This window comes from Pelodiscus sinensis, chromosome 5 (genome assembly GCF_052426305.1).
Source record: "Pelodiscus sinensis isolate ZL-2025 chromosome 5, ASM5242630v1, whole genome shotgun sequence".
In the NCBI taxonomy this organism is placed as follows: domain Eukaryota; kingdom Metazoa; phylum Chordata; order Testudines; family Trionychidae; genus Pelodiscus; species Pelodiscus sinensis.
Window position 1 is genome coordinate 97,264,645 of NC_143056.1, and position 14,612 is coordinate 97,279,256.

Genomic DNA, 14,612 nt, shown 5'->3' on the forward strand with positions numbered 1-14,612 from the left:
AAACATGACACTACAGATAAAGTGAACGTGCTAGGAAATATATAGAAAAATACACCATTCGGGGATTAGAATAACTAATTTCTAGCGCCCAGTTCACAGTGAGTCAAGCACAAGCCAGAATCGAACAGAAAAGTTCTGTTGTCAATAATTAAGTGGTGGACATTTGGAAGTATATATATATAGCTAGCACATGAAAAATCCCTATGCATAACAAAAAAGGATGAAGTGCTATACTCAGCAGGTAAAGAAAGAAAGACCACTAATACGGTCTCTCTATTCTGTCAGTCCATCAGGGCTGTGTGAATAGTAGTATCTAATCATTCCGATGGAATGTCCAAATAAGTGGGAAGAAAATGGAAGGCTAGTCCCAGGCAGACAATACTAGTGACAGGCCTGCTATTGATTTCCTGCTGGAATGGGTATTCTATTATTTTCTGTAAGCTAGCAGATTTTAACACTGTAAATGTTGCCAACATTTCAGTGCACATTTTCAGAAAATTCACTGCACATTTGAGAGCAACTAAAACTTTTTAGAGCCTGGTAAAGTACAGGTCAATTAATCTTTGCAGAAAGCACTGGACATTTCCTCACCTAAGACACTAGTGAAATACAACTCCTTGTTAGTCAAATACTCTCCGTGGATCCCTAATGTCCACACATATGAACTGACCCAAAGTATGTCAGAATTCATTCCTTCAAGCTGCAGAGCCAGGACACTCACGTTAACCCATACAAAATAAAAAGAGTCTCTCTGTCAAAACGATGCACAGCTATTGCACTCATGTTGCCCATATTAATACTGTCATTCAGAGACTTGATGTGACTGCAGTCACTAAAAAGGAACTTCTTAATGCAATATACTCTGCACTTTAAATGTAGTAAGAGCATGCTGGGTTACCCTGCAGTAGCTCCAGGGGGCGGCATGAGCTGGGATTGTTTAGTTCCAGCTTGTGCTGCCCCCGGACACTGCGGCTCTGCACTTTAAATGTAGTAAGAACTCACCAGGCTCTTACTACATTTAAAGTGCAGAGCCACAGTGGGATTAGCTCCCGGGGATGGCAAAAGCCAGGACTGTTCTGTCCCATCTTGCACAGCCCCTGGGACCCTGCGGCTCTGCCTCCCCTGCCCTTTCTGTACCGTGCTGGGGGGAGGCAGACACTGTGCTGGGGGGAGGCAGCTTTTAAGCCAGCTCCCTGCCAACTGCATCTCCTGCTCTCCTCCCCTGACAGCTGACTCTTGCTTATCAAGTAGTTGACTACTCAACTAGTTGCTTACAACCCTAGTGGAGCCTGGGATGGAAAGGGTGAGGCTGAGGACTAGCCTCCCCCCTGAATTGTCTGGGGCCAGAGGCTTTAAATTAAAAACACAGCAAGGAGCTCACGGCTTCCAGCCCCACTGTTACCATGTTGCCTGGCAACCGCCTGGGGTTGCTACAGCTATTTAAAAGGTTCACTGCTTCTGCTCCTCCTGAGGTAGTGCTGACCAGGAGCTGGGAGCCATTTAACTAGGATTCTGCTGCTTGAGCACCACCTGGAAATTCAGTGGCCAGCTGCAGTCTATGGGCCAGATCCAGCTCCTGGGTCACATCTTGCCCAGCCCCGCTCTCATTTAGATCAATTTAAATTAAGAGTAATGTAAATGTACATAAAATAATGATAAAAATGTAAAAAATCAAAAGACAAAAGCAAATTTAAAAAGGACACGAATAATAAAAAAAATATATAAAATATTCTAATACTAGCAAACTGACCCAGCATTGCCCGGGTCCTACAGGGCAGGGGGCTGGTGGTGAGGGGGTGCAGGACACAGGGCAGGGCCTTGGGGATGTGGTAGGGAGTACAAGAGTGAGGATTGGGGAGTGAGGAGGAGCTCAGGGTGGGAGGTACCATCCAACATGGCTCTTTTCTCTTCCCCCCAAGCCTCTCCAACCCCCTGAGGCTTCCAGGGGCCCTTTTCTCTTACTCCCAGGCCCTCCTGGCCACTAGAGACCCTTCTTTTCCACCTCCAGCTTCCTAGCACCCTGGCCACCAGGGGCCCTTCCCTCCCAATTCCCGAGCTCCCCCTCCCTCCCCACAACCACCAGGGGCCCTTTTTTTCTTCCCCCTACCTCCTCAGCTGCCACAGACCCTTTCCTCCTCTTCCCCCCCCACCCCCGCCCAAGCCCCTATCCATCAGGGAATCTTTTCTCTTGCCCCCAGACCCTAAGCTATCCACCAGCTGCCAGGGGCCCATTTTTCTCCCCCTGCCCAGCCCCTAACCACCAGGGCCCTTTTTTCTCCACCCTAGCACCTCAGGCCCCCACAACCCACACTGGGGCCCTTTTCTGTCCCTCCCAGCTACCTAGTCCCCAGGTTCTGGGTTGATTTTCTCTCTCCCTCCAGTCCCCCAGCCTCCTGGCCAACAGGGACCTTTTTTCTCCTCTTCCAGCACTGCAGACAAAGGCCGGGGGTGGGGGTGTGGGGGGGGGGGGTTAGGGCATTGGGCCTACTTACTCGGTGTGCTGGTAGGCAAGATGGTGGAGACCCAGTCCTGCTAGCCACTCCCTTGGTGTTACAGATGCCCCAGTGAACTCTCTGCAGGATAGCTCTCCCCTGTGGGCTTGCTGCCCCCAGTGGCCACTCTCATATTGTGTCCCTCCAAACAGCAGCCCCTCCCTTTTCATATTATGGAAAATGCCTTTTCCCGGGGTTCCAGTTGTCTTGGCACATGCAAATTTTGGCCTTGCTTTAAGCTATGAGTAGGAGCTGTATACCAAATTTGGGGGGCCCAGCTCTTACTGTTTAGAAGGAGTTCTTGAATAAACAGACTCGCAGGCAGACATATAAATAGACACACTCTAATATATATATATACATAGGCTAACATGGAGATAACTTAAAACAAACCTTTTAAATTATTAATACAGGAGGATACTTTCTTCACCACATGCACAAAACCTACCTACATTAATAGGTTGCATGTGAAAGTATGAAAAGGACGGTAAACCAATTTTAAAAATCCCTCAACTTTCTTCAGAATATACTTACAAATCACACACCTTACAATAAATAGAACCATCATTTCCAAAACCCCAGTGCTGATTGAGGCTGCTTTTGTCTCTGTAATGAAAGATATAGTCAAAGAATTAAACATTCTTACTAAATAAAAACAAATTAACACTGAAACTGTCATTTACACTTTTAGTTTCCAGAGTGAGATCTCAAATAAGAGGTCAGTTTCACTTTTGCCTGATGGTTCATGATACTTGTTTTAAAACCCCACAAAAGTTATATTGAAACAAGAAATTAAATGTATAAGGTGCAGAAATTAAACAATGGAGAATGCCAGTAACACTAAAAACCAATTTCCTTTCCTGTTTTCTCATTGTATTTTAGATCATCCATTAAGTATTTCTTTTGACCACACTGATAAGAAATCAGATTTTTCTTAAATGCTTAAATAGTGCTAAAGTTGTGATACTAACAGAAAAATCTCAAAAGTTCCCAAACTCTAACTAACATCTAGATTTTAATTTCTGATGCCTCATTTCTGAGAGAATGGATTTCACAATAGCAGAAGCAGAAGGAGGGTTTAGTTTCCTAGATTTCAGATCTTTCTCGATCAACTTATCTTATGATTTTTTCATAATTAACATTTCAACATTACACAATATAAACAATTCAAAACAAGAAGTTCCTTAAATCAGTGCAATTTTTATCAGACATTTAAATAGAAGTTACTCCTGCCCTATTGTTTCAGGGTGTTTAAAAAATTCATTTCTGAGGTAGTGTCCCGTATAACAAAACAACAACAACAAAAAGAGGTCTTAGCATTCTAATACATGGACATTTGCTTAAGGATATGTCATCAGGCAAAAGATCATGTGTGTCTGACTTGTGTAACATTTACTTTAAACGTAAATAAATCAAAACTAGGTTCAGTGTACAGCCTTATTCATATGGGACATGTCTTGGGAATGACCTAGTGTAAGTAAAGGAGATTTTTCCCCTGAGAACTTTACATTGACCATAGCCCCATACACTCGATGTTCTCAGTGAAGCATCCACACTACCAAGCCTATTGTATCGCCCTTAGAGACCGCTGAAGTCGATTTCTGTAGTCCTGCTTTTCACCAGGAGTAACACCATTCCTGACCTTACATGGTTGAACTTATGCTAGTGTGGACTCAGCATTACTGGAAAGTTGATGCTTCTGGCCTCTGGGAGGCCTCCCATAACTGTCTGCTCTGACCGCTCTGACAGAGGCATGTAGGTTAGACTACCTGGCATAGGAAAATGAAACGGCAATTTAAATAATCGCCACTTCATTTAAATTTAAATGGCTGCCGTGCTGAGCCGATCAGCTGGGATGCGGCATATCTGGGAGGTCGAGAAATGCCTTTGATGTCGACCACAGAGTGTCCAGACTACCGTGCTGAGCCGACAAACAGCTGATCAAAAAAGTACAAGTACACCGCATCCCCTTTATCCCACGTGGGAGGAGAGAGACTAGAGGAGCGTCTTATGGGACGTAACTGACGTGAGCCCCTCTAACCAACCGCAGCAGAATTTTGGACCTAGCAGGCACCAGACTTATAGCCCAGACTGCAAACCTATCCACACTGTTTCCCTCTCTGAGTCAATGGTTGGCTTATTAATACGGACACTCTACTTCAGACAACATTCGATTCTTCTCCATAGACACAGACCTTTGCCCTCTCAAAATCAGGCAACCAGAAATCAACCATAGTAGATTCAATCTTATTTTGTACTGTGGATGTGCCCTAAGTATCAGCAGTGACAGATCTCAGTGATACCCTATGCTATTTTTCTGCCTGAAGTAGAAAGATACTCAAAGTTACTAGGAATCTTGACATATGTAACACTCCTGAAGCATCACATTTGAATGCTTAAGGTTATTTCAATTTGATCTACATATCCATGAATATAACCATCAATGTGCCCAATGGTCTAGTAAAACATTCACTAACTATGCCATTGGGAATATACAATATTAATAAAAGATCTCCCACTCTAAGCAAATTAACAGATATAATCTACTAAAAGAGACCCCTTCCCTAGATCTTTTTTTCTAGGGTTAGACTTGCTAGATCGGTATTGGAAATGTTTATTTCTAATTAAATGTGAATGTTATCCTGTGCAAGTAAGTCAGATTCCATAATATTTAACTTTCAGGACTGTGGTCCAGATGCTAAATCATGTGTAGTCCCTATGCACCCGAACAGGCCTCAATGAGAATATTCATATAAATCAGGACTACTTCTTAAGCAATAATTTTTAGAATTGTACTACTTTTCTGAGGTGTTTCCTCCGTCGTTTGTATGTACCTCTTGATGTTTTCCAGTGTTGAAAGTTTGTAGGTACAATGTATTCTATGCCTAAGTGTGTCATTCAGTAATGCTTATCTACAGTTTATAACCATGTAGTATATAAAATGAAGAACACACAAAATTGTAGATTAAAAGAAGATAAAAACAAAGAGGCTTTTGTTGTGAATTCCCAACATCAAACATCATTGTTTACACTACTGTGTATACTATGGAATTCTTGAATGAGAATTTGAGACTATCCCTGACAAAATTGTTATTGTGGCTTCCTAGATTTTCTAATAGTGGATCTGGAATGGCATGTGCATTCAGTATTTTAGAAAGGAGTTCTTTTTCAAGCAAAAAATAAATTGTAAACAAGTTCCTGACAGACTTTGTAATAAACAGCAAAAAATAGTTGCAAGTAGCTTTTCCTTTTGCTTATGCTTTTATAAGTGAATCCAACCTACATATACAGTCCATGCTAAATGTTTTTACGTTATATGTTTCTGATATCTGTCTGCAGAGCTGTTCAGCATATTTGGAGATATATACAGTGATCACAGGGTGATGGATAGAGAGATCTCGGGGATAATGTTTTGTTTCTGACATTTGCTAAGGAAGTAGATGTCACAGTTAAGTTTTGGTTCCTTTTTTCATGTTGTGGAGTTTCCACTTCCCCTTGCAAAATTCGATATCTTCCATTGTTGTATGTTTTTCCATCAGTTTCAATAAGCTTTGAATCGGGTTTATAGTTATAAGAGACAAAGTGAAAAATCATGTATATTATGTGATCCAGAAGAAAGGAAAGTCTGATGGTGATGGCCAGATAACCTGTCAAAACAACAGGAGTCTTGTGGCACTTTAAAGACTAACAAAATGTATTTGGGCATACGATTTTATGGGCCGGAGCCCACTTCGCCAGATTAATGAAGTGGAATCTTCAGTTTGGCAGGGATATCTATACATGCAAAGATGGGTGAGTTACATTGTTTTGCAGGAGAAAGTGCCAACGAGGCCAATTCAAAGAGGGTAGATATGGCCCATACCCAACAGCTGATAAGAAAGTGAAAATACCAAAAAAAAAGGAAATTATATTTGTAGTGTGCTACAACTTCAAGTCTATTCAGACTAAGTCTGATAGTTTGCTCATGAATTCCAGCTCTGTTGTTTCAAGCTGTAATCTGTTTTTGAAGTCTTTGTGCTTGAGCATGATAACTTTTAAGTCTGTCACTGATTGTCCAGGGAGACTGATGTGCTTTCCTACTGATTTTTGAATGTTACTATTCTTGATGTCTGATTTGTGTCCATTTATTCTTTTGCATAGAGACTGTCTGGTTTGGCCAATATACATAGCAGAGGGGTATTGCTGTGATATGAAATATATCACATTATTAGATGTACAGGTGAATAAACCCCAATGATATGACTGATGTGGATAAGTCCTATGATGGTACACTAGAGTAGATAATGTGAATAGAGTTGCTAATGGGATTTGTTGCAGGGATTGGTTCCTGGGTTAATGTTTCTGTTGTGTAGTGTGCAGTAGGTGGTGAATATTTGTTTCAGGTTGAGGGGCTGTCTGTAAATGAGGACAGGCCTGCCTCCCAAGATCTGGGAGAACGAGCACATATAACTTTATATTTTAGTGTTTGGTGTGGAAGGAAAAGAGGAGAAGGATGATATTTCAGCACTCATTTAACAGAATTTAGCTGGTGTAAACTGCCATTACTCCACTGACTGCAGAATTAGCAGAAATCAGAATGCATTCAGGCTGGAGAAAGCAAACACCATATTGTAGTGTCAACTCCATTTTTAGCTTATATATTTCAAAGAAACTAATAATCTTAAACTATCCAAGCCTTTATGATTATTTAAAATCCCTGAAAAGAGAGATAGATATGACTAATAAATAGATATGACTAATAATTATGCAATTGAAATTCTAATTCCAGTAAGAAATTGGAGGTGAAAAGTCAGTTATGATAATATATTGATTAGTACATATGGTTTAGGAACACGGAAATAAAACTATATAATGGCATTTCTCAGTAAAATTCAGATTACCCAAATAAATCCACATATGGGATAAGCAACATTATCAGTACCTTTTCTGTACTGTTAACTTATATCCTTCCAGAGATGTGCCATCAGCCATCTTGACTCTAATTGGATGACCAACAGTTAGACAGCTCTGTACCATAGCTCGACTCAGAATCATCCCAGCCTTCCAATGAATGGAGAAAAAAAGGTTTGAATAAGTTAAAAGAACCAGAAAATTCAACAATGTGTCACAAATAGAGAGGTCATTATGCCTGGATAACCCAGGATATTAACAGTTGCAGAAAGTGAAACACTATCCACAACTTAGCAGTAAATGAGCCCTGCTCAGAACCAGTGATCTTCTGTACAACAAGGGTGGTATTTTACAGTTCAGTGCAAAATAGAACAGACCCTTGATATCTTCATTTGTCCTTTTTCTGTGCATATTTCACAGTGCAACGGTTTAGGGTCCATAACGTGTCACTTGCTATCCTTATAACTACAGAGTTTACTTGAAATATGTATGCACAGAAAAAAGTTCAGTGAACTGCAAAGATTGCAACAAATCTATAGTCTTTGAGTCAATTTAAAGTTTTACTCCAAGTCTGAAACAGTGCTGGTTAAACATCTTTAAAGACTAGTTTGAATGGTTTTTGTTGTTGTCGTTCTAATATCCACACTTACTCCTAAAGCAGATGACTGAAAGCGTAGTTAAAAGTGACATTTAATAATATTGAATGATATTGCTTTAATTTGCATTTAAAATTATAATTATAACAGGTATTTTATCAAGATTTTCCCAAACATTTTGCTTCTAATATTTTAATATAATTTAAATGGTGGCATGAGAAAAATAGGACAAGGGAGACAGAATAGAATATAAAAATGGAAAATATTTATTGGATGAAGTAGCCTAGCACCCTCCCAAAGCAGAACTGTCTCCCTCTCCAAATATTTGCTGACCCTTCTCAGTGTTCCTTAGAAAGCCCTAAACAATGTTGACAGTGTCTTAAGACTTATTTGGGGAGCCTAATCCACAGTCTCCTAGGTCTCACAGGATATGTCTATACAGCAAAGTTATTTCAAAATAACAACCCTTATTTTGAAATAACTTTCCTAGTGTCTACACAGCCAAACCGCTATTTTGAAATAAATTCGAAATAGTGGAGCACTTATTTTGAATTTGGTAAACCTCATTCTATGAGGAATAATGCCAAATTCGAAATAGCTATTTCGAAATAAGTGCTGTGTAGACACTTATTTTGAAGTAGGGGGCCTCCAGCCTTCCCAGGGTGCCCTGGTGGCCACACCAGCCTCAACTAAGAACACTTCTCTCCCTCCTCCCCTTCCCAGAGCCCTTAATAGGGTAGACTCTGGCCACAATGCCTGTGCCAGTTCCAAGCCTGCCAACCCAGAGCCAGCAGTCACTGCCCCTGACCCAATGACCCCAAAACATGAGCCAGCAAGCCACTGGCAGCCAGCCCTCCACCGCTCCCCAGGAGCAGTCTGCCAGCTCCCAGGAGCCTGCCAGGGCGCAGAGAAGGTGGGCGCCTTCCTGGTCCAGGGTGGAGATCATGGACCTTATTCAGGATTGCGGGGATGCCCCCAAGGTCCGTGATCTCTGCACTAGATGGAGGAACGCGGCTGTCTTTGGCAGGATAGCTGCCAACTTGGCCCCCAAAGGCCACATGTGAACGCAGGAGCAGGTTTGCATGACAATCAAGTTGGTCCGGCAAGACCCCAGCCCTGAGCCCTGAGCTTCCCCTCCCCCTTCTTCCCCTTGCTTCCCACTTCTAGCTTCCTTCTCCCAGGTTTCCCCCTCCCCTTTCCCACCCTCTCTTCTCCCCTATCTTGCCTCCTTTCCCCAGTCTCACGAGAGTTTCATTCCCTCCCCCCGCAGTTTTGTTAAATAGAGTTTGTGTTCATGAAAATACATGTATTTTATTTTACATCAGGAAGAGAGGTTAGGGAGGGGTAAGTGGAAGGATGTGAGGGAGGAATGAGGCACAAGCCCCCAGTGGGGCAGACCAGGGAGGCTCTTAGTGCTCCTCAGGGTAGAAGCTCTCCCACAGGGCCTCCTGGATACTGACAGCCCCCTGATGGACCTCCCAGATGGCAGCCTGCAGAAAGTGCACTCAGGCTCGCAGCAACGAGTCCACAAGAAGCACCAGAGTGCCCAGGGACACCTCTGGCTCCATGCTGCAGAGTGCTGTGGTGTCCCAAGTGAGGGAAACCAGATCACGCAGAGATAAAATGCTTTGCTGTCCCTCATCGAGGTAGACAAACAAGCAGAGAAACCTGAGAACTGGCTGTCCGGGAGGAGATCCCTTTCAGCACAGATCTCATATAGCCTCAGGCAGCAGCCCCACACAGTAAGTCCTGACCTGGTGCCCTGCTGGAACTGGTTCCGGCCAGCCCTAAATGTGATTCAGAGTCCACTCAGTGTGGACATGCTATTTCGAAATAGAAAAATGCTATTTTGAAATGCATTTTGTGTGTAGACGCGTTATTTCGACATAAGCTATTTCGAAATAACTATTTCAAAATAAGATATTTCAAAATAACACTGTAGTGTAGGCATACCCACAGTCAAGAGTTTGCCTTGACATTCATCTTTTATTTGCATTCAGTTATTTCTAGTTATATCATCTTGTATAATCATAAATAATTCATGTCCATTATTGGACTCTAGCTCTATGAAAATTTTCATTTAAAAGGACAGTTTACATGTAAACCTTCACCAAATATAATTTTTATCAATCTTGGAAAACAGTCATGAACATTTAGCTATATCAGGATGATGTTGGTGCAAAGATGATGGGGGTGGGAGGACAGAATTATGCTCTGCAGATTAGCAGGCAACTAGAATTTAGAAAAACTGACTTTTTTCCTCTAGGGTAAATGAATATTAAAAACAGGTATTATTTTCCATAAATATTTCAGTGACTCCTGGGATTCTACAGGCTAAAGGGGCACTTAAAGGTAGCAGTTGCCATACCAGTATTTATCAATTGTCACTGTTCCATGGAACCTGAGGTACTGCAGTATTTCCCTGCATATAGGCCATAACTTCAGGCTAACAGATAAATTTTACTTTTCAATTACTTTTGCTGTACAAAGTAGCATTTTAAACAAACTACATGTTTTAGTGATTTGTCTGAATCATTTCAGTCAAAGGTAGATGCAAGATTGGTTCAGCTAAACTGAGCACAGAAGGTTCATACAAAACTTGAACAGAAGTGTTTTGTGAGGTTTGATGATATTTGGGTAACAGTTTATTTGGATAACAAAATGAAATGGCTATGCTTCTGACAAGCCAGGAAATGCCAGAAATCTCACAGAAAAGGCTGTTGTTTCATGAGATTCCCAAACGGGAGGCATTTGGGTCAGATTCTAAAAAGAATTCAAATTTTCCATGCACATCTTCATTAAACCAATGTTATGGCTCCAAGAATTGCAAATTTCTGAGAAAAAATACATTTCTGATTTACAGGAGGGCAAAGAAAACATTTAAATAACACAAGCTCTCCCAGATTAGAATTTTTATAATGCAAAAGCAACCAGACACTGAAATCGATTATAAAGCAGATCAAATAGTTGAATAATGGGACTGAGGCACTGCATTGCATGTCACATTTTTTAAAAAAAAGTTTTGGAAATATTGAAAAGTTAGTTCATTTCAAACCAAATCTGAAATTTTTCAATTTTTTTGGTAAACTGAAAAAGTCAGTTTTGGGTCTGTTTCAGACTGGGGATTCTAATATGGGTCTCGCACATCCCAGCTGGTTCAAGATTATGGAGAGAGTGAGGTGCAGCAACAGAAATGACTGCTCCTTGCTCTCTTTGACAACTATAGTCCTTTATTTCCCTGTATAGTCCTGTACTGCAGGAGTACAGGATCTTTCAAAATGGGGCATGGCTGTTGAAAATGCCCCATCTAAACTTCTGGGTTGTTGTTTTTTTCTGAAAAAGCCCCATTTTGAAAAAAAGCAGCGGCTTCCATTATGCAAATAAAGCAGGGGAATTCAAATCCCAACTTCATTTGCAATATCAATGTGCCTATTTTACATCCCTTTTCTGGAAAAGGGATATAGTCTAGACGTAGCCTAAATCTGCCATACAATGAGAAAAATAAAAGAGTCCAATATACTTTGATATAAGCAGGTTGTATACACTCTTTGTTTGGTACTTTTATGTGCACTATGGGAAGTTCATAGTTTTGTTTTCCAATTTTACTTACTAACTTACAATAGAGCCTCATTATTATGAACATTTTGGGAGTGGAGGGTTTGTTACTTGAAAATATTTTTAACTCTGAACAAAACATTATGATTCTTCTTTCAAATGTTTACAACTGACCATTGACTTAATACAGCTTTGAAACTATTGTATTAAAGAAGAAAATGCTGGTTTCCCTTTTTTAAAATAATATTTGTTTAACAGACTTTGCTGCTGACTGATTGTGTATTTCTGGTTCCAAATTACTGCTCAGTTCAGAACTCTGTTTTTTGTAACTCTGAGGTTCTACTATAGTTGCTTTTTGTACTACAATATGGATTGTTTAGATACATCGGCAATAACTCATTTCCTGAGAGGCAACATGATAGGAATGAAGTTTTAAAATATCTTCATTTGCTAGGACAAATACCAGACTAACATAATATCAACTGCTAACAGCTGGTTCAATTCTCATCACCAATGAATAGTATAATAAAGAAATTGTCAAGATTTAAGATTACTTTCTTTTCCAAATCATTACATAATGTAATGAATATACATTGCTTGATATAAATTCAGACCTGAAGGCATAAAATAAAACACAGAAGATAATGACTAGTATCAATATGTCTCCTTTCTCCAAAATACAGCAGCTTCACATAACAAATTAGGATCAAATTTTGCATTGGTTTATCTGGAACTCCTCTCTGTCCAGTAACTCTTTCTTTTTATCTTTATTTTCACTCTATCCTTGGTCTTCTCTATTAAATGGTCTCATGAAAACTATTATTATTTGTGAAGGTTTCAGCACAAAGATGGCCCCTGCATTTTGATCTAAATACTATCAGCTCATGTTCAGTCCACTCTCCTCTGGAACAGTGTTTTACAGCTGGGCTCTGACCAATGAGCATGTTCTGTCGTTGGCACTTGGTAGTCTTATTTTGTACTTTACCAGCTGCATCTTCAGTGCTGAGCCCAGCTATTTTGGTAGATTGTGAAAGAACAAGTAGTCTTTGAAAAAAACAGTACTTGACCCATTAAGAGCTCTCTAGATTAGTATCAGGAGTTTAATTCAGTCCACTAGCAAAAAAAGGAATAGCAGAGAATGTTAATACCATCCTTTATCTTTAGAAAATAAAAGGGTCACCTATGTGTAGTGCTGGGGAGGAGCTGGTGGTCGTGGTACATATAGGTACCAATGACGTAGGAAAGGGTAGGAGAGACGTCCTGGAGGCCAAATTTAGATTGCTAGGAAAGAGATTGAAATCCAGGACCTCTATGGTAGTATTCTCATAAATGCTTCCAGTTCTGCGTGCAGGGTCAGGTAGGCAGGCAGAGCTTCAGCGTCTCAATGCATGGATGAGATGATGGTGTAGGGAAGAGGTGTTTAAATTTATTAGGAACTGGGGAAACTTTTGGGAGAGGGGGAACCTATACAGGAAAGATAGGCTCCACCTAAACCAGGGTGGAAGCGGACTGCTGGCACTGAACATTAAAAAGGCCGTAAAGCAGTTTTTAAACTAGGAGATGGGGGAAAGCTGATTGGTGCAGGGAAGCATGTAAATCGGACGGAGACTTCTCTTAGAGGAGAATCCATTGATAGAGATTCTCTAGGCTATAGTGAAAAAGAGAAGAGGGGAGAGGACAAGCAAAGGGCCAGAGCAGACAAACAACCACATACAAAGGAATCTAATACATCAGGAAAGGGCAGACAAATAAACAGTGGCAAATTTTTAAAGTGCTTCTACACAAATGCTAGAGGTTTGACTAATAAGATGGGTGAACTAGAGTACCTTGTATTAAAGGAGGAGATTGACATAGTAGGTGTGACGGACCCGGCAGGGTCCGCACTGGCCGTGGGAGAGAGACCCCCCCCGGCCCCTGGGAAAGTGGCTGCCGTGAGCGCCGGGAGCCAGCCAAGCGGCGCGCCGCCGGCACGGACCCGCCGGAGAGGGCAGGCAGGCATGCACCGCAAAGGGAGGATGGGGGCTCGACCCGCGGGGAAGCGCCCGGCCAGGGCGCCGCGATTCGCCTCGCGGGGCGGGGCCGCGGACGCACAGCGGGAGGAGGGGTGCGGGCAGAGAGCCGGGGAGGCGGGGCTTATCCCCCAGGCATCACCCGCCCGTGACCACAAAAGAGGCAGTGGGTCGCCCAGGAGGGGGAAGACCAGGGAGCAGCCACCCTGGCTTCCAGGGGCGCCAGACCCCCGGCACCCGGGACGGCGAGGAAGGACGGCACAGGCAGCTGGCGACTCGCCTTGGGGCGGACTCGGCGTCTGCGGCAGGGTAAGTGACCCGACACTGGTCCGGCCGCTGGGGCCGGCCGGCGGGGAGTGGAAGGAGCCCGAGGCGGGGCCTTTCTGGCGCCTGTGGGCAGGCGAGGGGTGAGTGGCAGCCCCGCCGGCCTTGGAGAGCTGCGCTTGAGCATCGTCTCCACTTAGGGCCTCGGGCTGGGACCCGGAGGAGAGGCGGGGTCTGGGTCCCCCACTCACCCCGCCCGGGAGCAATCCCCCCTGAGCGACTGCCCGGACAGCAGGGTCTGGGGAGAACAGTAGCTGCATCCCAGCCCCTCGGACAGACCGCCCAAAACCCCACCCCACCCCACTCCTCGGGGGTCTGGGGAAGGGACCAAGGACCGAGGAAAAGGTCGAACACCCCGTTGGGGGTACCGCCCACAGAGACGAGTGGAAGGGTCCACCGAGCCCCCTCGTCCGTCCAAGGCGAGGGGTGATCGCACCCTACCCCGGCCCCTCGCACCAAGCCCGGCGAGGGCCGACAAAATGGAGTAAGGCGGTGGGTCCGCGGAGCCCCCCCGTCTGTCCCCTGCGCAGGGAAGCGGGGGCGTGGAGCTCGCACCCATAAAATCTGCCACAGTAGGCATCACTGAAACCTGGTGGAATGAGGATAATCTGTGGGACACAATCATATCGGGATATAAAATATATCAGAAGGATAGAACAGGCCATGTAGGTGGCGGAGTGGCGCTATATATGAAAGATAACGTAGAATCAAATGAAATAAAAATCTTAAATAAATCAACATGTTCA

The 14,612-nt window shown here is 43.0% G+C and overlaps 1 protein-coding gene across 4 annotated transcripts in view; it reads right to left on the reverse strand.

Annotated features, from left to right (window-relative positions):
- Window positions 1-14,612, reverse strand: part of DCDC1 (doublecortin domain containing 1) — a 605,588-nt gene that overhangs the window by 227,935 nt on the left and 363,041 nt on the right. For all 4 annotated transcript variants that reach the window (XM_025187660.3, XM_075927786.2, XM_075927784.2 and 1 more), the window contains 2 exons: window positions 7,414-7,532; window positions 3,038-3,098 (listed from right to left, as the gene is read on the reverse strand). In XM_025187660.3, coding sequence (XP_025043445.1) covers window positions 3,038-3,098; window positions 7,414-7,532 — 180 coding nt within the window. The remainder of the gene's footprint in view (window positions 1-3,037; window positions 3,099-7,413; window positions 7,533-14,612) is intronic.